Raw genomic sequence first — 25,259 nt, forward strand, 5'->3', positions numbered from 1 at the left:
ACTAAATCAGGACGTGTAACATAAAAGAATAATTAGATGTGATTACAAAGAGAAAAACATTGCTATTCATTGTGACATCTCTTTTGTCTGGATTTTGACCAAGTAGCCTATAATAAAACATAATTCACTATTTTACGCTATTAATGTAACTAGACAAATCTTTGGCTTCCATTTATAGTGATATTTTCATGCAGTTTAATTTGGTTCTTCTCAAACTTTAGTGAGAGACTTTTTCTTTAGCAATAAATCATGACCCCTTATCTCCAGATTTTTAATTTCCATTATGTCCGTACAGCTCCACTTTCTGTTGGCAGGGACGTGTGTTCAAACAGCTCAGCAGCGTGAACTCACAGTTCATCTCCTCTGGATCCCATTGTTACTCATCTCACACGTCCCGCAGCCACATTGTGACTTACACATCTGCACTGTTCCTGATAGATACGCTCGACAATATACCACCATCCTTTGCAGACTTTATGATTCACAACACATTACCAGGTCTCATCATCAACATTTTTTTTTAATATAGCCAGGCTCAATTAAAACAAGTGTTTTACTTGACTGTGTTTTGTGAATCTTTACTGGCATCTAGTGGTCGCAACTGAACTCATCATTTTTTGTTCAGGCTTTAAAACACTTTTATATTTTATAATTTTGTATATTATACAGGCGTAGCTAAAGAATTGTAACATAATGTAGTGGTGTAGTAGTGTCAGAGTCAGTGACAATGATAATTGTATGAATTAAATCATTTCAAAGTTTAAAAGTTGATGACAAAAGTGCAAAATAAAAAACTGTGGCTGAGAAGCAGCGAACCGGAGAGGGCTTCACAGATCTGATGCTTTATTTCATTATTATTTATAAGGTGAGTTTTTTTAATTAATCAGATGACCTTTCATCAAACTGTTAGATTTAAATGTCTAACTGGGGTGATTTTCACTCGATCATGTTTTTCACCAGGTTTTTAAAGGTAAACATTTTACACTTTAAATACATTTATTTTGAAGTTTTATTTCTCTTAATTACAAAAGGGGAAGATGTTCTTGTGTTTTGCCACTTTTATTTAAAGGTTGATTTGGGATTTCGGAGGCACAGAACAAAAACAACTATATATTTGTAAAGTGAACTGTATAGTCACATCTACCAATACCTATACCAGTAAATGTTTTGAGTGTTTAGTGTCGGAGTAAAGCATTTAAGGCGTCTTTCAAATTTCATTTAATTTAATTTCCATTACATCAGTGTCAAATCTGTTTCAGTTTTAATTCTCTGCTTTGATAAGACCACTGTCAGAATCTGCTGTCCCTCAGTCATTCTCACATCCATCAACCTCACTATAGCTGATGACGCTGGAAACTAAACTGCACCATGATCGACATCCTCTGAAGTTTTATTGCACCATTTAACCATTTGCAGGTTTTAAATGATGCTCTGTTGGGAGTCACAAAATGTAGTCTTGCCATCAAAATACAATTTGCATGTATTTGCATTTATCACCATAAGGATCCCTGCTGCTGCAACATTTGTCATTATTACCTCCTCTGAAGATATGATACACAATCTGAGGTACATTATTCCAGTTACTTTATTGATACATTTTTAAATGCACATACAATATGACACTTGGATCAAATGAGACATGGGTGCAGCTATATTGATAAATGAAAAGCAAGAGACAAAATAGACATGAAACTAAAATTGAACTTGTGTGTGTGAAAACAAATAAATGGATATGGGTGTGGTTTAACCATCTTGTTGTCAGATATATAAATTGAATCAATCACCGCAATCACAGATTAGAGTTTATTATTCAATTATGTATCTTTAAAGCTTAATGACTGTGAAATGTTATGAGTCTTTTCCATAAAATCCCAGCAGATGCAGACACAATGACAAAGATCTCCTTCCTGCCCTTCTGTCCAGGATCATGAAACTTTATAAAGTTCAAGTAAATGCTGCCTCCACCCTCTTCAGTCCAGGTTAACTGCGTAAGCTCTTTCCCATGATGCTCCTCACTAATGGATCAGTGTGTTTGTTCGTCTGCGAGGGTCCTCAGCCTCTGTCCTGCCGGCTTAATGATTAAAAAGCTCCTCACAGAAAGGTGAGTCATTCTACACAGCACTCTATTACCCTTAATTGAATTGTTCTTCCATCAGGGCAGAGTCAGAGCAGGAGCCATCCAAGGTAAACACAGGTAAATTACACAAAGTGCAAAAACCATGTCTGAACCTCAAGCTCTTAAATGCTCCCAGTCTTTCTTTTGATGAGTAGAAACAAATACACGTACATGTTTAAGGTGTGTGTGTGTGTGTGTGTGTGTGTGTGTGTGTGTGTGTGTGTGTGTGTGTAATTTTCTCAAAAACAAACACCATCTCTTATATCAATGTATGATATCAGAGACTGATGGGACGTTGTAAAACAAGCAGTGTTCTTGGAGTTAAGGAATCAGAACTCTGAGATTTAATTTGTGTAGTTCACTCTTTGTATCACTGCTACTTTATACCACTAGGTGCCACTGTAGTAGCCTAATACAGTTGACATCAGTGACTGTATATAAAGATGGAAGACATGACAGCTCCCCAAAAGTGAAGCCAAAACGCCTTGAACACCACCTGGTAGTTGGCTGCAGTATTGGTCATAATCCAGTCTCCTCCATGTTAGTGGAGTAACACATTCTACTCAAAAATGGTTTCTGTCATTTCGGGTAGTTCTTATCACACTAATGTTTTTTCAAGAATTTTCTTGGTAAGTTTTGGTTTTTAATGAGTTATTCTATGCTCTAAAAGTGGGGTGACACATTATGAGTGACAGCTGAGTATTAGTTATGAACCTCACTACTGTGGCTCCATCTCCCCGATCACTGCACAGACTCTGGCTCCAAATGTGCAAAATGGCAATGGTTTTCATATACAGGATCTTTTGGCCTCATTTCTGGATGGCCGGAGAAAGTCGTCCATCTTTATGTACAGTCTGTGGTTGAGAAAGTATGAGAGAGAAGTCAAGATGGGGACTCCAGAATTTACGATATTAATCCTGTAGCTCACAACCATGTTTGTTCTATAGATACTTATTAGAGTAAACAACACTTGTTGATAGACACATCGATTATTAGTAGTTATCAGATCTACACTGATGCCTTTGTTGAACCTTTAATCCATATCAGCACCATCATCTATAGCTGTAGTGTTTTATCAGTGCCTTCATGAAGGTCACACAGTAGGTTCAGTCTGACAGACCTTGTGGGACTAAATTAATTCACCAGCTACCATGTTACATCTGGAAGGTAAAAGCCTCATACTGACAGCTGTCCTCTAATTCTCCCTCAGTAGTGTCCCATCATTCAATCGCCACTCACCTTATACAGTATGATTTGATTGAACAGATGGTGAGAATTTGAGGTGAATGGAGGACGAGGGACCCGACCTGCATCCAATCTACCAAGGATTTTCTTTTTCTGGACTCTTTCTTGTCTTCAGCAATTTCCTCTCATGACACCAACTCTGCTCCCTGAACAATTTCCAAAATTAGGGAAAATATTTCAGGTTTGACTTTCACACATGAAGAATGCGGCAGGAGATTGTTCCAGGTCAGACGCCTTCGCAGCAGGAAAATATCACGCAACACTTGCATGACGTATTCTGCTGTGGAAATTATAAACAATGTTTTTGTCTATATCACATCAACTCCTCTGTGGGCCCTTTTTTTAAAGTTGACATGTGTTAGAAACGTCATCAACACCCCCACTCACTCGCTTTGAATTTTCCTGACATTTTCCTGCTGTATTCTCACATGAGCTCACTGCAACATTATTTTGTGAAGTACTAGTTTTTCCTCAGGGGGCTGGCAGGAAAAGTTCCAAAAATGTCGGGAGCAACTTATTGGACATTCGCGTTCTCACATATAAGTCGCTCTGGAAAGTTTCAGGAAAATGTCTGGACTTCAGTGCTCGTCTGAAAGCAGCTCTGGTGACAGATGGAGAAAGGAAATAATGCTAGAAACAGGATGAGTGAGAACTGAGGGACTGAACCTTTCTTACCTGTGAATTTTGCAGCTCGAGAGTGTTTGTGATTAGATGGAGACACAGAGAAGGAGGCGACAGTGCCGCTGCTGCTGCTGCTGCTGCTGCTGCTGGCAAAAAGCCTGTATTATGAGTTATTTTCCCATCAACCCTCAATCTACGGCTGACTCTATCTGTGCCCCACTGAGACAGTCAGTCCATTACAGAGGCCTGATTTGAAGCTCTCCACAAAAGAATGTGATTGCGCACCCATGCCCGCGTTGGCCTTGCATTGTGACCGACCACTCCGCCGCCCCTCATTACAGCAGATGGATACTGTACGACACCACACGTTGAAGGTGCAATGTCACCTGGGAGAAGATTTTTATCAAGAGTCACCTTGTTGGATAATTTGCGACCATTCGGCAACACGAGAAAGAGGAGGAAGATGTCTCATTAACACTTAGAGAGGACAAGACATCCTGTTTTTACACTGAGAGGAACAGTAACTCCATCACAGATTTAAAATATCAGGTCGTGTGCATTAAAAAGAAAAAAACTTATTTTTCTCCGTTTTGTCATTTCCAGGACTCTTTCATCAGCTGTGCAGCAGTGACTGAAAACTATTTCTACATGTAGTGGAGGGTCTGGCTCATCCCTTGCCTGGTGACTTAGTATCAGAAAAAAACAGAAGGAAACGCGTTTATTCTACAAGTCACTTGTCAATTAAAGGGGGAATCCCATCATTTTAAATATTTCACAAAGTGTATATTTTGTAACTAACATGACAGAAGCAGTTGGCGAGTTTATGAGCAAAGGTTTATACCTTTCAGTCGTTTTTATTTCCAAAGAAATACACACAAGTTATGAAATGCATAAAGAGAAAAGTTACAGTATTTTTCAGACCATAGCTCGTCCCTGGTTCTGACTTCCCTCCCTTCTCTCTCCACTTTGCTGATATTGCAGGAGGAAAAGGCAAAAGAGAACAAAGAGAACATTTGACAACATCTGTTGTCATCTGTTGAGCAAATAAATTACAGAGGAAATGAATCTGTGGAGGAGTATTTCTTCAAACTTCAGGCACCATGAAGCACTAAAGTCCTCCAGGCTGCAGCAGTAAAATAAAAGAAGATGCCAGTGTCTTAACAAACTTCACTTCAGATGAGATTATTTAAAGGAAATAGCATTTACATAGATTGAAGGTTGATATGAGAACCCCAGGACAGTTATGGTCGGAAATTACATTAATACACAACATTACATATAACATATAACATATAACATATAAAATAAAAAAGGGGTGACTCCGATGGCGGCATATTACACTTTCTTTTGTTCAGCTGTGGCTCAGGAGTTTGAGTGGGTTGTCAACTAATCAGAAGGTCGGTAGTTCGATCCCTGGCTCCTGTAGTTCGCTTGAAGTGTCATTGGGTAAGATATTGAACCACATCATGCCCCTATGGCTGTGCAGGGAGAGAATGGTGTGTGATAGAAGCAGTGCTGCAGAGAAATAGAAAATGGATGTGTGTGTGAATGGTTTTAGTTTAAAACCAGTCACACGATAAAATGGAAAAACTATCAACTCTCTACGTGCAAGTGCTACAAAACAACAGCTAAAGGGTAATGAGAAATTTGGTTTATATATTAGGTGACATTTGCGTTTAGCCGGGAGTGTGACCCAAAGGTTTTCTGACTCATTTGCCAAGTGTTTCAGCACTGGGCTGAGGTCAGGAGACAGAATCTATAATACATCAATATGCTGGTGCTGGAGTCTAATGGAGTGATGAGCTTACAGGTTCAGCGCCTGCACTTTTCTGAATGTGATGTGTGGTAGTTCATTATTTCTCTCGTTGACATCTGCTAGAAAACGTCGAGTACGATGGCAACTTGACTTCCTCATCAGAGAAATTAGACGATCTTCATTCAAGAGGAACAAACTCTGTACAAGACAACTCAGACCTATCCTGTCTGAATACTGAGCTGTTCCAAAAGCTGAGTACGTAAGTAAGAGTGTGGGAAGAACTACTGCAAACACTTTTGAGGGGAAGATCTCCAGAAATGGGTAGGGGTGCTATGTCTTCCTCAAGCGCGGGTCCTCAACCAGAGGCCTGGGAGTTTAAGGGTTCTGCCCAGTATCTTAGTTGTTCCTATAGGACTACACTCTCAGAGGCTTCAGATGTTGTTCCCGATCTGCTGGACCCTCTCCGACCAGTTTCGGGGTCACAGCCCCTAATGCTCCGACTACCTCTGGGATCAGTTTGGATTTCACCTTCCCCAGCTGTTCTAGTTGTTCTCCCAGCCTTTGGTACATCTCGATCTTCTCGTGCTCCTCTTTCCTGATTTTTCTGTCCGCTGGGATTTCCACATCTATCACTACTGCCCTCCCATGTTCTTTGTCCACCCCAACTATCCTGTTGGTTAGTCAACAGCTGTTTGTCAGTCCGTCAGCATCATAGCTCTGTCGTTCACAACTTCAAAACCCCCACAGATGTTCCTGTACACTATCCAAGCCATTCATATATATATATATTTGCTTATACCCCTGTTACAACAACCCATGGCAGCACCTCAGAGACTCTCATGAAAAACAGCTTCCACCTGACAGTTTATGCTAAAAGCTGCTCTTTATTCATCCTTCTGAGTATAAGGGGGGGAGAGAGAGAAAACAGACAGAGTTGATGAAAAGGAATGAGATGCAAAGGAACAGGACAGGTTTCATTTTGGACTTGGAAAATCCAGCATCTGTTTCTCAAATGAAGCATGCTCATTCTGCTTCCTTATCACAATGGCTGCAGGCTGTTGAAAACAACCAGATAAACAGCTCAATGAAAGCATACTGCTGTGACCCACAGCCAATGGCCAACTGAGTCTAAGCTTTGGCTGTTACAAAAAACAACAACATTTTGAATCTTGTGATGTGAAACTTAAATGAAGTTTGGACTGCAGGCAAGACTGTTGAACATGTAGATCATTATGTTCCACATCTTTCCACTTTAAAAGGTTGTTTAGCCCATACCCATCAGATGATTGAACCAATACACAAATAAACCTTTATCAAAGCAGGTGCATGATGGAGCCTTTTTGAGTCAGATATATATCCTGGAATTTAATATTTTTTTTTTAACTAAATGTTTCTTTTTGTTAAATTGCACAAACAAAATGACTTCAGTGGGGGATTAAATGCTTTCAAGGACACATCCATGGAACCATGGAGCTGCTGATAACAGGTTTCTGAAAACAAAACAGGTGTCATGAACTACAAGCAGTGAGAGGATGGAGAAGGGAAGAGGGATTCAATTTTGACTCAGGAGCCTCAAAATCACATAGCTACAGAAGTACAAAATAAGATAGCCTATAAATAGAGCGGAAATAAAAAAAGAAATTGGCGATCTCATTGAAGGGTTTGTCAGAAATAAGCAGGACAGTCATGCGTTACTAATTCATCTTTAGTTTTGGCAACAGGTTTATCAGGGCACAGTTATTTCCTTTGTCATTCCCAGTCACATTGTATGTGCACATGCACACTGAGCACTGAGATACGCCGATTTTCTCTGAATGCGACAGACTTGCTCAGGCTCTTGAGGTGCGCGCTCCCTGTGACTTGGCACCAGCTGACGCGCACGGAGCGAGTGGCACAGATCGCTGCCTCGACGGGAGGAGAAAGGTTTCTATGGTGTTTACAGCTGATCTGAGAGGACGTCACTTTGTTTTATTGATTGACTGTCAATACAGACAGGGAGTGAAGAGGCTGCTGGTTAATGGAGAGAAGTGAGAGAGGGGACCGACATTGAGGTAAGGAGCAGTGCCACATATCGATCGTCCCTCTGTCATTGACATAAGTTATTTGTTGTATTACCACTATTTGGAGAAGGTTTATATTACAATCTGGGAAAGTAAAATCTATTTTTTGTTGACTGAAGTGGCTTTTGTTACGTTTCAGGAGACTATTTATGCTTCATTAATCATTATTTTGTGAAAACTACTACTACTACTACTACTACTACTACGACTACTACTACTACTACTACTATACTAATAATAATAATAATAATGATAATACATTGTATTTCAATAGTAGTTTAAACAACAGTTAGGCTACAAGGTTAAAAAGGAAAACTGTAAGGCAAACAATGGGAAACAGTTAAAATGCAAAAAATAAGAAACAATTAAAAGCAATTTGTAAATCACATGCTGTTTGGAAAATGAATTAATAACTATTGTATACATTTATTTGTGCTTTAAGTGAGTTCCAAAGTGAGCAGCAACAAACTGAATGCTCACACTTTCTTAAAAAGGTGAGTCTGCAAGATGTCATTGATTTTTTTAGTTGAGCTGAACTGATCATTTTTCAAGTACATCTATCACCAGACAACATTTTAAATTCAAAAGTTTTGTTCAAAATCAATATTTTTGATTCACAGCCCATCACTCAGTTACCCTCTCTCCTTCAGATTTCATTCTCCACCATGTCGACCAATGAGAGCTCAGAGTCAGGCTGCATGTCAGAGGTCAGACCCAACAGCAGCACCTACAACCAGAGCAAACACGCCATCACGTCGTCCGTCATCACCATGACTGTGGGCATCTTCTCCAACAGCCTCGCCATCTTCATCCTGGTCAAATCCTACAAGCGCATCCGCAGCAAGTCCAGGGCGTCCTTCCTGCTGTTCGCCAGCAGCCTGGTGGTCACAGACCTGTTGGGTCACCTCGTCAACGGCACTATGGTGATGTTTGTCTACAGCTCTCAAAAGAAATGGGAATCGTTTGACCCTCACCGCATCGTGTGCAGCGCCTTCGGGGCGTGCCTGGTGTTCTTCGGCCTGAGCCCCTTGTTCTTGGGGAGTGTCATGGCGGTGGAGCGCTGCATCGGGGTCACCAGGCCCATCTTCCACTCCACCGTGCTGGCTCCCCACCACATGAAAAGGCTGCTGGGTCTCACTTGGCCACTCGCTGCCCTGGTGGCCGTTCTGCCGCTGCCGTGGAGGCGCTACAAGGTTCAGAGCTCCAGGAGCTTTTGCTTCTTCCACATGGAGGGACCTGAAGACTGGCTGGACACATTCCTGCCTCTGCTCTTCTCCATGCTCGGGCTGCTGGCCCTGCTGCTCTCCATTGTGTGCAATACTCTGACAAGCTGCACCCTGCTGCAGGCCAGACTCCGCCGCAAGCATCACTGCAGAGGCACCTCTTACCACATAGAGATGATCTGCCAGCTCCTGGCCATCATGTTGGTGTCCTGCGTCTGCTGGGGCCCGTTGCTGGTAAGAATTAATCTTCAGCTTAATAAAATCCCAGAGTGCAGGCTGACACTGCAGCCGCTCTTTGAGAGTGCTGGCTCAAGATGCTGACGCTACTTAAAATGAGTTAGCACATTTTCATGTTGCATTTCGGATCTTGAAGCCAAATCAGCGAGTTGTCAGTGGGCTATGATAGATTTTGAGCACTGCAAGGTACAAACTGTCACAGGCAGTGAGATGGCTTTTGAAATCAGACAAAAATCTGCTAGGTCCCATTATTTGTGAAGTGTCATGAAAAGATGACTGAAGAATAGCTATAAAGCTGCCATTCATTTGCAACCTGTCCATGGCCTGTTGCTGAGACTCTTATCCGCTTAGCACTCAAACATTTCCACAGTTTACTGTTTGGCCTTTTCCCTGAACTCCTAATTAATGGCCCTTCATAATATCCACGTTCATACAAGAGATGTATTTCAAACACAATGGGCTCTCCATTCAAATGATCCCTTAATACCCCTTGTTGTTACTCCCAGAGTACACTCCCATCAGCTCAATATATCCTCACCACCCACCCGCCTCAAATTGAAATGAGGAAAAACACTTTATTCACCTCCGACAATGAGGTGATGTTTTTATTCTGTTAGTTGGTAGGATAGCGCAAGATCTACTGGACAGATTACCCCGGAACTTGGTGGAACCCAGTACATTTGGGTGCAGATCCAGAGTAGGGGGTTTATGCCTGATTTCTCATGGATTTAACATTTCTCTTTGATTTCTCTCATTTCTATATTTATGTCTGTGCAGTTTGGTGCAGATCCAAATAATAATCTGTAACGAGTGAATTTAAATGTGGTTCCATAAGGAGACTGCTGGGCCTTGGCAGAGGTTTATGCTTGACTGACTGCCCTTCTCATTCTCACATAGTTTTATGGTACTCATAAAATGTAGGTTATTCCTCAACACTGTTTTATTTCATGATGAATTTGCAGTAACACAGACAACACAGATGGGGTTAAGAAATACACCATACAATTTTTTTCTGCCACTAAACTTTGTGATGGCTGTGACCAGGCAGACTTTGTCATGATGAAAGTCAGGTGAAAACAAGCGCCGCTGTGTGAACATGACAGAGCGAGATTAAGGTAGAATGTAAAAAGAAAGCAAACACCATGTCTGAGCTCTTCACTTATTTTCACACATTTGAATAAATGTATTTTACACTTTAGTCAATGACTTGTTGAGTCATCGTTTGAAAGATGTCTGTGTGTTGAACTGTTGCACATTTGTGGATTATAATCACTGTGTTTTTCAAGTGAAGAGAACTAATGAGTGATACCATCATTATTCGCTGCTTTAAAGGTTCATTATGTTACTATGGCGATAAAAGATGATTCCACATTTGCATACGTTACAAAAACACACAAGATGAAGCTTTTCATCACCCAGTGGGATTTCTTAATTAAGACTTAGACAGTTATGTTAAATAATTCACAATGGAGTTAACTCATTTGTCCATGAGAACCACCACTGTTAATCATGCATTAGTCTATTTCTGCTATTTAAGGTCTGTATTGATGGATTTGTGCACAAACCACAATATTACATCTTCAAACATGACTTCTTCAAGATTCTTCAACAATCACAGCAAAACACATAACAAGAGAAGAAACCAAATACATTACCCCTGTAAAATACAGAATAAAATTAAATACAGATAGAATAGGATGTACGGTGCTTAAAAATACACTAAAATACAAAATACAATGAAAGTCAGTGGTGGTTATTGCTTTGCGTTTTGTAAAGTGCTGATGCTGGATTGAGGAGCCATTATTTTGAACAAGAATGAAATATTTCTGCAACTGCCATCTTTTTTGTGTTTGCCCCACCAGATTCACGTCTTCATCCTCAGCACCAGAGCCAAAGAAGAGACCGCGTCGTTCACTCTGCTGATGCTGATACGTGTGGCCACGTGGAACCAGATCCTGGACCCCTGGGTGTACATCCTGCTGAGGAGGGCCGTGCTGAGGAAAATCTTCATGTTGTTCCCCTGCTGCTCAAAATCTCACAACCCTCCCCGCTGGCAGTGCACCCTCCTCCGCAGCTCCCAGGACACCAGCAACTCCGGTATCGGAGTGTCCGACTGCCGCTGCCATGGCAGATTACCTCCTCAGGATACTGTGATCAGAACAATCACCTGAAACCTGGTCTGAATGGTTCTGATCTGAGAACTGAGGAAAAACAGGCGGAGGCTGAAGATGAGGAGAACTTTGATCATTTAGAAAGTTGTGATGTTTTGTGCAACATGGGATGAAGTTTTTGTTCTTAACTTTAAGCTCTGTTTTATGCACCAGAGCCTGTAAACAACCTCTGTCTAGATCATTGATAAATGATGTTATTAATGTTTGTATGTAAATATGTTATGATAATATTATTTGATTGTGTTTTTTGTATTGGAACTATTTGTACTGAATGTGTTTGTTTCTCCTTGTCTTATTTTATCACTGGTGTTACTGGTAGAATCATAAACACCTGAATCGTGCAGTGATGCACACAGCTACATGTGATGTTTTAGTTGTAATGTGAAGCAGCTTCATGCAGTTTCTATTGTTTTGGCAAAACAAACGTCTGCAGCAGAATGTGCAGTTTAACCTGAGACAGCTCTGTTGTAAAACCCACCATCAGATTTGATCCAGTCCACAAACATATTTATCCTTATTTATTTAAGGGTTTATAATATTGAACAATTACAAGTCACACTTTGATCAACACAATGTGAGAGAAAAAAACTTTCTCCACGTGTAACTACCTTGTGAGAGACTCAGTTTACAACCAGTGAGGATGTGTCTGAAGGCAGCTGGAGTTGAACATAGCAGGTGGGATGGATCTTCATTCAGCCAGTTACTGGAGATCAGTGGGCTCTTATTCCTATATTATAGGAATCCTGGGACAAGCCCTGCACCAGACATAACAGGGTCCAGAGGTAATGGGTCTAGGTCCGGAGGAAAGACCCCAGCTGGGCCCTGAGATGTCAGGGACACAGGCCTATCTGATCAGCCTGTAGTGGGCCTGCGTTAGAAGAGGGTGTCTTGTGATTGAAAGGCAGAATGACAGTAAGGTACCAACTGATGATATGTCCCTAAAGTTCACTGGTGGTTGCGAATATCTGCTGGTGATCTCTGACATCTGCTGGTGGTTGGAAACTTAACATCAAACCAGTGCGTAAGACCTTTAAACATAAAGGGGATGTTCACCATCTTGACCTGTGTTCTACATGAAATGGAAATTTCCGCTCTGATGAAGGTAAATAGTAAAGGAGCTGTGTTTACATTGTGCTTTTCTAGTCTTGTCCATCAGTACACGTTGCATTGAGACATTTTTTACACACATTCATACACAGCTGTGAGGAGCAATGCAGGCCCTGGGGATCGAACCAGTGACCTTCTGGTTAGTTACCCGCTCTTCCTCCTGAGCCACAACTGATGGCACAAAACATCATGACAGATAATGAATGTTACTGCAACACAAATTTATCTGAGATTTTCATGGTCTCTTTCATCAGAAGTTCATGTAACATTGTTTCCAGGCAGTTATGACAGTTATGTCAGTCAGTCATCTGCTGGTTGGTAATATATGTAAATCAATGTTAAATGTGATGGTGTGCACACGTGTTTATAAGGTATGTCAACTTCCTCACGTGAAATCTTTGGACTGAACAATGTAACAAATGTGATATGGTAAAACAAATGGAAAAAACATTACAGTAAATTGAATGTCTCGTTATAATCACATAATATGGGACTCATTTTACATTATATGGGATGGTTATTATAGACTCTTACAGTGCTCACTTATAATCAATTAAAATGACTCAATCATGATGATTTTCAAAAAGCTAATTGAATGATTGAGTTTGCATCTTAAAAGAAAGTAAAATGTTAATAGCACATTAAACTGGTCATGAGTAACAACACAAGAAATATCATTTCCAGGTGTCGCACTGCTGACACATCTTTAAATATCTTATAGTTATATCAAAGTAATCATAAAGTGTAAACTGTTAATATGTCTGTAAAGAAGATTGTGAAGTGGGATTCTATCGATAGACATGCAAGTGGAAAAACTGAAAAATTTAAATGATAAAAATAAGACTTATTCAGTAAAATCCCCTTATTATATTATAATTTAAAGATGACAAGAAAGCTGTACCTACCAACTGACCAATGGGAGGTACCCTGAATACCTGTAGAGTTGAAGAAGACTTTTGGATGTTAGGTAAAACAAGCAATCCCTGTGCCACCCGAGAAGTCTCTCTTTTTTATGCCTCCGCGGTGTCGCCCTGTGCATTCTGTTTTTGGGTTGTCTGTCTGTGAAGGAATCCTCTCACAAGGAATAACTGATCTGATTTTGGAAGCCAACACTTCAAGGTCAGGGTGACCTCACAATTCTGTTAATGTTTTTTGTAAATGTGAAATCTTAAGATTAGCTGGAGGGAATTTCTTCAACTTTGTTAGAAACACTCACTTGGACTCAAAGATGCACTGATTCGATTTTGGTGCCTGGAGGTCAAAGGTCAACTTGGATTCAAAGATGGAGTGATTACATTTCAGTGGTCAAAGGTCAGAGTAGAAATATGTACACGGAATGAGTCAGACTGGCTTGTGCACTTATACAAATCATTGAAATGGTCAGGGTTACAGTGGTCATCAGTAGTCTAATACATTTATTAGGTTAATAACTAAAATAAAAGTAATTTAACATATTTGAATGGAGCCTCATTGAGAAGATTGATGGTTCTCAGCCAAGTGACAGATTTTATGATGAAGTTCTTTGCATGGAGCTTTAACCTCACACATTTAATCGTATATGCAAGGCTGTGCATGCAGGCAGAGCTGTGCATATCTGTGCACCGTACACAGCTGTGTTGTCTTGGCTCGCTCGCTGCTCTGCGGGATGTGGAGACACAGGGAGGGACATTTCTGCACACCTCCTGAGTTTGTTCAAAGAGCTGCAGAGGAGCACAGGGGAGGAGGGACTGAGGGAGATCACAGCTGAGTGTGGGGCAGAGAGAGACCATCCCATCTTCCTCCTCCTCCTCCTCCTCCTGTCAGGGAAGCCACTGCTGCTGCTGCTGCTGCTGCTGCTGCTGCTTGAATCCGTCCTCCTCTCAGATGTAACGGGATAAATAAAATGCTGAAGTTCTTCTCTGCGCGGGATGACGAGAATGAAAGCCTGCTGGGAGCAATAACAGAGGGTAAGACGTGCATATGATTTGAACTGGGTAGGGGGGTGCTTCAGTCCGTGCATGCTCCCCATTCATTGCCTGTGTGTGTGTGTGTGTGTGTGTGTGTGCTGCAGGGGGGGTGATTGTGTTTGTCACTGAAAATCGCTGATGCAGCGTTTGCCTGCGCACAGTCAGCATCACCTGAGACGTGTGATGCGTGTGCGTGTGTGTGTTGCGCACATAAGCCCGCAGGCTGCGCTGTGAGCCGCGGAGCTGAGCAGCACCATCACCTCCATGAGCTGATGTAACGGGGCGAGAGAGTGTCGCAGTGCCGCCGGACCGCTGCCTGCGAGCCGGATCCAACATCTGACTGTGCACGTGTGTGTGTGCGTGCGTGCGTGCGTGTGTGTGTGTGTGTTGATGCGTCACCGTCCCGCGGAGCGAGAGAGAGCCACTGAGGCTGATGTGTGAGGAGATCTTCTCCGTGTTGTCCGCAGAGGGATCGACACCACCCGCCTCTCATTTCCCCCCCGGTTTTGCAAGATTCGTGTGAAGGAGCTGCAATGCAGTTTAACCTGGAGCATGTGCAGCTTGAGCAGTTTTAACAAATGCAACATCATTTCCATCAGTGCCAAACCTCACATCCCACAATGCAACAACAACACGTTTTAGTATGAAGTGGTTCAGGTTCGCAGATGAGTTCTTCAGAGGCTCCTGAGTCACAATCATCAGTGAAACCCCATTAACTCCAGTTGAATTAGCTGCTGCTAATGCACAGTAATGGTTATAATGTGCTCGTCGTATCATGGCTGATGCCGACACAGTAATTGGATGTAACAACATGAGGAATTTACCTTTCTCTAGAACCTGATGTTGAGGATATGAATGGAGGGATCAGAGAATGGAGCAGTGACGTATATTTATATACTCACAATGAAACACAGTCATCTATGGAGGGCACACTCAGGTTATCAATGGATAACTTAGAACCAAACCCTTTTAACCATGCTTGTTTTTATGACTCCAAGCCAATTACAGCCAGTGCCTGCAGGCATTCAGTTTTTGCGGGTTGTCCGTCCATCAGTCCCATCCCGGGAACGCAATATCTGAAGAACGCCTTCCTTGAGGGAATTTCTTCAAATTTAGTAGAAATATTATCTTGGACTCAATGATGAACTGAATAAAAATTGGTGGTCAAAGGTCAAGGTCAGTGTGAACTCACAAAGTACATATTTTGCCTTGTGAATGCGATACGCCTCGAGGGCATTCTCTCACATTCGGTATAAACACTCACTTGAACTTGGTTTTCATTTTGTTCAGGGTTAGGGTTCGGATCAGCTTGAGGGAATGACTTTGAGTTTGGTATTAGGTTTGATAACATCTTACAAATCACTGTCATTAAAAAATATATAGTTGTTGGATATATCAGTCGAAACATTTTTTCATTCCCTGATATCGGTATTGGCATCAGCGCCAAAAATCCATAATGGTCGGCCTCTAACATAAACCCATACCCTAGCCCTGCAATACAGACATTTAATATGAGATCATATACACAGGCAGTGTATTGACGTGTTTATATTCTCTGGGGAACCAGCAGTTCTACATGTATGTGGTAACATCAATCACTTATTGATTTGAGATCAGTATCTAGTTCACACTCATCTATTTTCTTAAACGTGCACTGTCTTTTCTTGGATCAGTTCTCAAGGACGACCACATGCTATAACGTTGCCTTTAGAGGTGATTGAAAGCCACGGGGTGTCTGAGAGGTGATGATGTGAATTAACACATGCTGCTAAATGGCCACTTAGCACATGTGAACACAGCTTTTCCACATAATGAGTCATTATTAATCAGCTTGCTTCATAGCATGTGTAAGTGTGTGTGTGTGTGTGTGTGAGCTCGACAGAAAGAGGTGCCAGAGGCAGTGAGTGTTGATGGTTTCATCATGTTCCCCTTCGATACAGATGAAGGAGACAATCCGTCTCTTCAGGACACCAAGCATCACTGGCTGAACAGACCCTGCCTGCTGGTGCTCAAAGATGGGGACGTGTCCAAACCCGGACTGGGCTGCGGACAGATCAGAGCAGAGTCTCCTTCCAAGGCCACTTCAGATGCCACCGTTAGAACCACTTTGGTGCCATGCGAGCAGAAACCATCTGAACACCTTGCCAAAACAGTTTCACCCTCCCAGCTGGAGGAGGGCAGCTGCACTGTGACCGCCATCTCCTCATGGGGTGAGAGTCGTTTCGGGGAGTCCGCCAGCCCCCTGGTGCTGAGCCCTGCCGAGGCTGCATGGCCGGAAGAGGGGGCCGAGTTGGTGGAGGAGGGGAAGAAACCCCAGGCTCTCCTGTCAAAGGAGGACTCTGTGGTTGAGGAGAAGGAGCTGGAGGAGAGCGGGCAGCAGCAGGAGCAGCCCTGCAGCTCGGAGGCGACTGCAACACCTGAGGAGGCGTGTGGCATTGTGTCCTGGGAGCTTCCGGGTCAGTTTAAGAAGACCACATCTAACGGAAGAGATGAGGAGAACACCAGTTGGGAGGGAGCAGTGGGAGACTCTGCGTCCTCCTGTGAAGATCCTGACAATGAGTCCCAGCTGAGCCCTGCTGGTATTCTGTCCAAGGATCGAGGCAGCGTCCTCGGGGAGGTAGCGCCAGTGTGGATCCCTGATGCTCAGGCTCAGGTCTGCATGAAGTGTGGGGTAAAGTTTACATTTACTAAGAGGAGGCACCACTGCCGTGCTTGTGGGAAGGTGAGCATCATATTTTTACATGTGTTGTGCAGCATTCAAAGTCAAAAAAGTGACTTGATAGGTGATGTGGGAAATGTGTGTGTGTGTACATCTGTGCTTATTTGGTGTGTGCATGTGCATGTGTGTGTCGTCAGGTATTTTGTGCACTTTGCTCCAATCTGAAGTTCAGACTTACACATCTGGATGGCAAGGAGGGACGAGTGTGTGTCTGCTGTCACTCAACACTCATCAAAAGTGAGGACATATTTACATCTAGTTATAGTTCATCGTTTTTGGAGGAAACTTTGCATGAATATCGTGACATCTCCTCCGCAGGGACACCTCCGAGGGGGAAGAGGAGGGTGTGGTTCGCTGACGAAATCCTCACCAACAAGCGGTCGGAGTCTGCGCCCACCACGCCAGTCAGAGGGCCGACGTTCTCGCCGCTGACGAGACGAGCGCTGGGCGAGCCGGTTAAAAGTCCCGTGGGCTCGCCGCAGATCAGGAGAGCCACGCGGCCGGATGGGACATCTATCAGTGTAGGGTCATCCAAAACGTGACACCAAAGACAGAACACAGAGAACATGATACTTGATGAAGGGGGAAATGAATCCTACGGCCTTCTGTTTGCTAGTTCTGACAACATCGTAGATTTGACAGCAACCTCGACCCACTCCTCTGTCTCTCCCTTCTCCCAGGAGGCCTGTGGTCCTTACGGCTGGGGCACCACCGCTTTAGTGAGCAGCTCGGCCAACCTCATCCCCCTGGAAGGTCTGCCCCCCATCCTCACCTCCACAGGAGTCAAGGGAGGTAAGACGGGTGCAAAGATCCACTTGGAGAATACAGCGAGAATCAGATTTGATGATATATAAACAGTGTGAAACGTCATGATTGACAGCTGAGACTCACTCAGGATTGGTCAAGTGTGTGTATCAGAGGGACCTTACTACTCTGTCCCCCGATCTCTACTGCGCAAATCCGGGCTATAAATGCGCAGGATGTCAGTGTTTATATCCGGGATATTTTGGCTTAATTTCTGGATAGCTGGAGGAAGTGGAAAAAACGTTGTCCATCTTTATGTCCTATCATTATATGGATTCAGTTTGGCCTCGTGTCACAAGGGAAATCAGTACAATTCAATAAGATAAACACCCAACCCTTCTTCACTGACCAGCGATTATTCACCCCTATGTATGTATGTAACTTCATTTTGAACATGAATCTGTCTTTTTCTGTCATTTGTAATGGGCTTTTCAAACTCAAAGACACTAACGTCTAAATGCTGTGACACGTGTTTTTGCTCAGATTACACTGTGGAGGAGCAGCCTTCTGAGATGCTGCTTATTCAGGAGCTGGAGAGCGGCAGACCTAAGCCCCTGGTGTTTGTCCTCAACGCCAACCTGCTCGCTATGGTCAAGCTGGTCAACTGTACGTCTTTTTATTTAATTTACACTAAACGATAAACTACATATAAAGTGGGACAGTGCTGGTATGATTAAATGACTAAGGAGCTAATTTGAAAACCCAATTAGAAGTATTTATACTTTTTCTTGCTTATACTTTCAAAATTCTACACAGTGCAAACAAAATTCCTTGTGGACCACTGAGATTGTGACTTGATTGGTTGACAGATGTAAACAGGAAGTGCTGGTGCGTGACGACGAAGGGGATGCATGCTGTGGGCCAGGTGGAGGTGGTGGTGCTGCTGCAGTGCCTGCCAGAAGAGAAGAGCTTCCCCAAAGACATTTTCAGCCACTTCATCCAGCTGTACAGGGACATGCTCACAGGTCAGAGACATACAGACAGATATACGCCAACATGCTGTTAACCTCACTGGTCAGTACTTAGTCGTGATGTTCTGTGTTGAGTATCACCCCCCACCTTTGGGCCATAATACACCCATTCTGGAAAAGAGTCTCAATGCACTTTCTTCTCTTTTACGTTTCTGAGTTGTCCGTCCATCCTATTCTTCTGAATATATTTCAACGCCTTGAGGAAATCTTCAGTTTTGGTACAAACATTCCCTCGGACTCAATATAATTTGGTGGTGAAAGGTCAAATATCAGGGTCTCATGACCTCACATAACTCATTTATTGAACCTTTTGAACACGATATCTCACACATACCTCCAGGGAATCCTTTCAAATTTAATAGAAATGTTCGCTCAGACTAAAAAATGAACTGATTAGATGTTGGCGATCAAAAGTCAAAGGTCAAGGTCGCAGTGACCTCACGAAACCTTTTTTTCACTTGTGAACATGTTATCTTTAGGACGCCTTGAGAGAATCCTTAAAATTGGCAATAATTTCCCCTTAGACTCCCAGATTAACTGGTTTCAAGTTGTTTTTAGTGGTCAAAGGTCAAAGGTCACAGTGACCTCACATAATTATGATGTAAGGAAAAACTGGACTGAAATTGTACTGGCTGGCAGAGGCAATTAACCTCAGGGTGGTAATACTAGTTTATTTTAATATTTGCACATTATTACACATCTAACAATTTCCTGTTTATTTCTGTAGGGAAGGTGGTGCAACACCTGTCACTCTCCCTGTTTGGCAGCAGTTTCCTCGGCAGTGAGGAGCACGCAGGCTTCCTGTACGTGCACTCCACTCTCCAGTCCCTGCAAGGTCTACCTCTGCCAAACCAGCCCTACCTCTTCGGCCTGCTGGTCCACAGAGCAGAGGTGGCCTGGGCCAAAGCCTTCCCCCTGCGGCTCATGCTGCGACTGGGGGCCGAGTACCGATGTAAGCCAGGTGCTGGTATGAAACCTCACAACTGTTATAATACACCTTTCCTCTCAAGTTACCTACTTTCTTTCTCTTTTTATAGTTTACCCGTGTCCCCTGTACAGCGTGCGTTGTAGGAAGCCCTTGTTTGGGGAAATAGGTCACACCATAATGAGACTACTAGTGGTGAGTGTGATATTTTGCAACAACTTCTTCTTGGGAATGTTACAAAACCACATTTAACATCATAAACAGGACGTTTTGTGTTGTAACCTTAACCAAACTGAATAATAGACAGTCACTTGTTTCTTCCAGGACTTTAGGAATTACCGTTACAGCCTTCCAGTGGTGCCCGGGCTCACCGTGGATCTAGAGGCTCAGAGGACCTGCATAAAGATACCAACCACCGGGTATAATGAGGTCAGGCTATACGCTATGAAACGCCTCCCACTTAGTGCTAAGGTTACATGCTTTTCATTATCCATCATCCTCCCCTCTCTGCTTGCTTGTGTCACACCAGCTAATGAAGGCTTTGAATAAGTCCAATGAGCACGTGCTGGCCATCGCAGCGTGCTTCAACGAGGCAGCAGACTCCCACCTGATCTGTGTGCAAGCGGACGGCGGCCAGTACCAGACCCAAGCCATCAGCATCCACAATCAGCCACGCAAAGGTGGGTCCTGACGTTAAACAGGAAGAGACAGCATACTACCGACAGTATATCAGAGTCTGGGCTCTGTAATCTAGTAGCAGTGGAGGACTGATAAGCTGCATTTATCTGCTGTTCAGGGATGCACTAATTATGATCAGCACACTCACATCTGTACAAAAGCTAAAATCTGAGTTTGCGTTAGAAACTTTGTATAAAAACCTGCTAAAGACATTTTGGTGCAATCTACTAATTCAAAATTTGACAATTTAAATTTTTAACATTTGAAATAAATTAATTGAGTAATGAGCATTGCTGCACAAAATGCATTCTCGCAACTGCATGACGTGCAAACCCATAAAAATGCATTGTAAATCACAAGATATGAAATATTCTATAGTTCGGTCTATGAACTGTAGATAAAATAATGCCAGTTGGTGTAAATGTGCAGCCAAAGAAATTATAGATTTTAATATTACACTGAATTTAAGCTGCACTGAAACAGGCATAAATAGATCAAGATGTACATACAGTATATAATTAAACTATAAATACAATATTTCCTCTGGAGGCCGCAGGGGAAATGTCAGGGTTGCAAAGGATAACAAGGAATCTAGTGGTTATTTTAGTAGTTATAGTAGTTTACACTATATTTTTAACAAAAGACATAAATGTTAAGTCACAAGAGGTATATCAAATTGACCTGGAATAGTGAAGAAAAAAACCCGGTAAAAGAGTCTTGTCAGTGGTGCACTTTCCCTTTTTTAACACTAGATGATGCTGCATCATCCTGTCATTGTATAGACTCACTGAAAATGGACTAAAACCAGTTGTGTCTAAAGTCTGTTTCTCTCTCTGTACAAATATTTGCTCTGTTACAGTCACTGGGTCGTGCTTCTTTATCTTCAGCAGTGCTCTGAAAGCGTCTGCAGGATACCTGGCCAAGTCCAGCATAGTAGAAGGTAGGATGTTCAGTCAGAGGGGCGTCAGGTTGACCTTGACTTTCACCTGTTTACATGAAGTAGTGCATGTTAACACCCCTGCCTTCCAACTGGTGTTTTTATGTGTGTGTCTGTCTACATTTTAAAAGATTGTGTGTCTAGGCGTGTGTATGTGTTGATGTATGAGTGTATGTGTGTGTGTGTGTGTGTGTGTGTCTCCCCGTTGGTGTCTGTATGTGTGTTTCTCCCGTATCGCTGTCCCCTCTCCTCAGATGGGCTAATGGTGCAGATCACCGTGGAAACCATGGCAGAGCTGCGCCGGTCGCTACGGGAGATGAAAGACTACACTGTCACCTGCGGACGGCTTGACCAATCAGACAGCCAGGAGCTTGTTTGTGTACAGTGGGTGGAGGAGAGGTGCACTGTGAATAAAGGGTGAGTGTGTCCACCTGTCTGAAGTTCATGTGGCAGCTGCAGGACGAAGAGAAAAACAGAACGGCCACATTCAAACACAGCCTCATGAAAACGTTCAAAGGGATTAGAATAGTAGATGAAGATTAGAGAATATCAATGTAATGTGTAATATTCCTTTATTACTCCCACAGCAGGGGAAATTGCTGTATTCATAGGGGATAGCAAAATAGAAGCATTAGCAGTAACTTGTAAACTAGATTGGCATTCAGAGATCTGCCACGGCACAATGATTTCCCGATGGAACCACATTTAAATTAACTTCTGGACCAAATCTCAAAAATGTAAGTCCCCTAAACCTGATTTAGTCTATTATTCTCTGGGAAATCAAGGAAAAATTAGAAAAATGCCCTTTCTCGCAATATTAAAGATTCTAAAATTGCAATATAAATGAAAGGAAGAAAAGCAAAAGCAAAAGAAAGCAAAAATATATATGTAGTGTAAAATTAAACATTAAAAATGTTTAAATCACAGTGACAGATTGATTACACAAACAAATCGGTATTGCACATTTGAAAGAAATTAGTCCTTGTAGTGCCATAACTCAGAATGATATCATCTTGTGTCCTAGGAGTTGTCAAATCAATCCAGCGGAGGCTTTAAAACCATCCAGACCTCATTTTTCTTGTCACTGTGTCAAATTGTTGGTTGTCTAAACATTTGTTTCCTCAGAGTCATAAGCCCCATCGATGGGAAATCCATGGAGTCCATCAGCAGCACGAAGATGTTCCAGAAGTCCGAGTACAAAGAAAATGGGAAAATCATCCGCTGGACAGAAGTAAATATGTTGATCTGCTGAAAACCAAAACGAGTCCACCTCAAACTGTCTCCCCTCTCAACATGTGTGTGAATGTGTTGTTGCAGGTGTTCTTCCTGCAGACGGGGGATGATCCCAAAGGAGGAGCGAGTGACTCTGCTGAACACAACCGGCTGACGGAGCGGATCGCCCGAGCCTTTTGCTTGGCACTGTGTCCGCACCTCAAGCTGCTGAAGGAGGACGGGATGGCCAAACTGGGGCTGCGCGTCACGTTTGACCCTCAAGAGGTCAGAACAGATGTCTGATACATCAGGTTCAAAATCAGCCTCTTAAACGTCAGATGTCACTTTACATCATGAATTCTAAAATCGGACTTTTGGACATCTGTTATAAAATCAGATAAGATAAGAAAAAACATTACTGATATTCATTTGTTATAGCAGCAGATTGTCAGAATTAACTTACTTAATGTAAACCTTTCAGGAATATTATATATTATATTGTATAGAAATGTACTTGAGTAAAGTACAGTGACTCAGGATGATTGCATGAAATTGTATACTGTATCTGTATTATATATACATATGTATATTTTTGCATACATATATGCTTATATACATACGTATGTATGCATAAACATTTTTATAAATTCACCATAGTATACTAAATTTATCTTTAAACCCATATTTAAATGTATTTAATGATAAATATATGGTTAGACAGATGTAGCAATATAACGTGTGCCTCATAATGCGCAGTGGTATAGTTTATAACTCAGGCTCCTGGGTGTGACCATATTGAAGCTGATTAGTGGTCTGTTTTGTAATTTCAGGTTGGATTTGTGGCTGGGAGCAACGGGCAGCCACTCCCTGCTCGGTATCTCAACGCCCTGGATAGTGTGATGATCCCTGTCATACACAGCAGGGGGCGAAAGAGGGGAGACGAGCCCATAGTGATGGAGCTCATCTTTTACATCCTTGAGAACATTACTTAGGCCGCACTTATCTAACAATTTCATCTACTAAACCCTGACCACGACTCTGTCGCGGGCACGTCTCATCAGCACTGCTGTTGGCTTCAGGGCGATTAAAAGCCTCCAAAAAGGGCGAACCAGACCACACCCGAGGTCTGCATCCATCTCACCCACTCAACAGTAGAGAGAAGTGGTCTGACTCCTTTAGTGGTTTTCGGATCTCACTCTGCCCTGCAGCAGACAATCCCCAGTACGCATGATGAAACCTCCGATGGACCATCAGATCAAGGTGCTCAGTACTTGCACTGTAGTAGCATTTTCATAGCTTGATATCACTCATGTCTCAACGTTCAATACAGTTTCCAAATATGGAGAAAACCTTTAAAGTGGGAGCTGGATTCAGCCCTGCGACCCTAAAGCAAAGAAAAGAAGAGAATGACTTGAAGAACTGTACGTAGTAGATCTGTAGAAACCTGATGCACAGAGAATGAATGCCTGAAGAATGTTTTCATACTGGATGTGTTTTAACTGACTGCTAATGAAATGTTATGTCAGCCTGGAATTAAACTTAAAACAATGACTGGATTATTACTGCGTCTTTATCCAGGACTCTCTGCACAACACGCAGTACAGTTACTCAAGTACAAACTGGAGTACTTTTACTTAAGTAACAGTCTATATAGGCATACTGTATATATCTCCTTGCACTATTGCACAAATACAGTGTACATCCTCGTTTGGTGGAGCAAGCACTCAAATATTTTACTTAATTAAAATTTGAAATAGATAGGAAAACATTAACTTTTCTCCTGAGTAAAGGTAAGGACAAACATTTAAATTAACTTAACGTAATAAAAGTACTCGTACTAAAGTAAAAGTTCCGCATTAACTTTTGAACTTGAGCAAAAGTTAGTAATATACTTGCTTTTATATATTCTTATAAGTAAAAGTACTAATAGTATCCTATTCCCTAATGCATTGGTCAACTACATTACTAACTATGCCTGCTGTATATTCTGTTTAATACAACAACAGCACAGACTCATTTGTCATTTATTTAATGACTGAGTCTCGGCTCTTCTGAACCCATTTTAGGTCTTCTTGAAGGAGGCGGGGTCTAATGTTAACTGTCTGCTCTGATTGGATCAATATTCCTCTCATCAATAACATTAAAATTATTTTTTTTAAAAGACACTATATTTTAAATGGTGGTTTTACTTATGGAAATGACACCAATACTGGTTACAATTTTAAATTAAAGCATTTCCTGTTGACAATATCAGCTTCACACAGCTCTTTGAGGGAGGCACATTTCCAGGTGTGACCAAGCAGCTTACGGCAAATAGAGAAGCTGCTGCTTCAGTCTGTAACTTGACAAGAGTCGTTATTTTTCATTGTGGATGAGTGCTTTATTTAGCTTATATACATAACCACAGTGAATGAATATAAGCAGCAGGTTTTTACAGAGCAATATTGAAATATGACCCATGTTCTGTCCCTGATGAACCCGCGGCGTTTGTCAGTCTGGAGGATACTTTCTCTCTCTGCCTCTTCCGATGG

General features: G+C 42.3%; 2 protein-coding genes across 3 annotated transcripts; both read left to right on the top strand.

Annotated features, from left to right (window-relative positions):
• Positions 1-7,582: 7,582 nt before the first annotated feature.
• ptgfr (prostaglandin F receptor (FP)) lies at positions 7,583-11,471 on the top strand. The gene is made up of 3 exons (XM_034583568.1): positions 7,583-7,789; positions 8,449-9,255; positions 11,121-11,471. The coding sequence occupies exons 2-3, from the start codon at positions 8,464-8,466 to the stop codon at positions 11,427-11,429; spliced, it is 1,101 nt and encodes a 366-aa protein (XP_034439459.1). The 5' UTR covers positions 7,583-7,789; positions 8,449-8,463; the 3' UTR covers positions 11,430-11,471.
• A 2,705-nt stretch (positions 11,472-14,176) lies between these two features.
• zfyve9b (zinc finger, FYVE domain containing 9b) lies at positions 14,177-24,279 on the top strand. 2 transcript variants are annotated; one of them, XM_034583566.1, is made up of 16 exons: positions 14,177-14,482; positions 16,423-17,204; positions 17,339-17,438; positions 17,520-17,722; positions 17,882-17,993; positions 18,489-18,611; positions 18,815-18,970; positions 19,704-19,928; positions 20,014-20,096; positions 20,226-20,330; positions 20,431-20,581; positions 21,439-21,519; positions 21,648-21,933; positions 22,642-22,747; positions 22,834-23,013; positions 23,559-24,279. In XM_034583566.1, the coding sequence occupies exons 1-16, from the start codon at positions 14,419-14,421 to the stop codon at positions 23,718-23,720; spliced, it is 2,919 nt and encodes a 972-aa protein (XP_034439457.1). In that variant the 5' UTR covers positions 14,177-14,418; the 3' UTR covers positions 23,721-24,279. The 2 variants fall into 2 exon arrangements, with proteins under 2 accessions (XP_034439457.1, XP_034439458.1); XM_034583567.1 differs by having other exon boundaries at positions 14,179-14,482; positions 21,771-21,933.
• Positions 24,280-25,259: the final 980 nt, after the last annotated feature.

This window comes from Hippoglossus hippoglossus, chromosome 4 (assembly GCF_009819705.1).
Source record: "Hippoglossus hippoglossus isolate fHipHip1 chromosome 4, fHipHip1.pri, whole genome shotgun sequence".
NCBI lineage: Eukaryota > Metazoa > Chordata > Actinopteri > Pleuronectiformes > Pleuronectidae > Hippoglossus > Hippoglossus hippoglossus.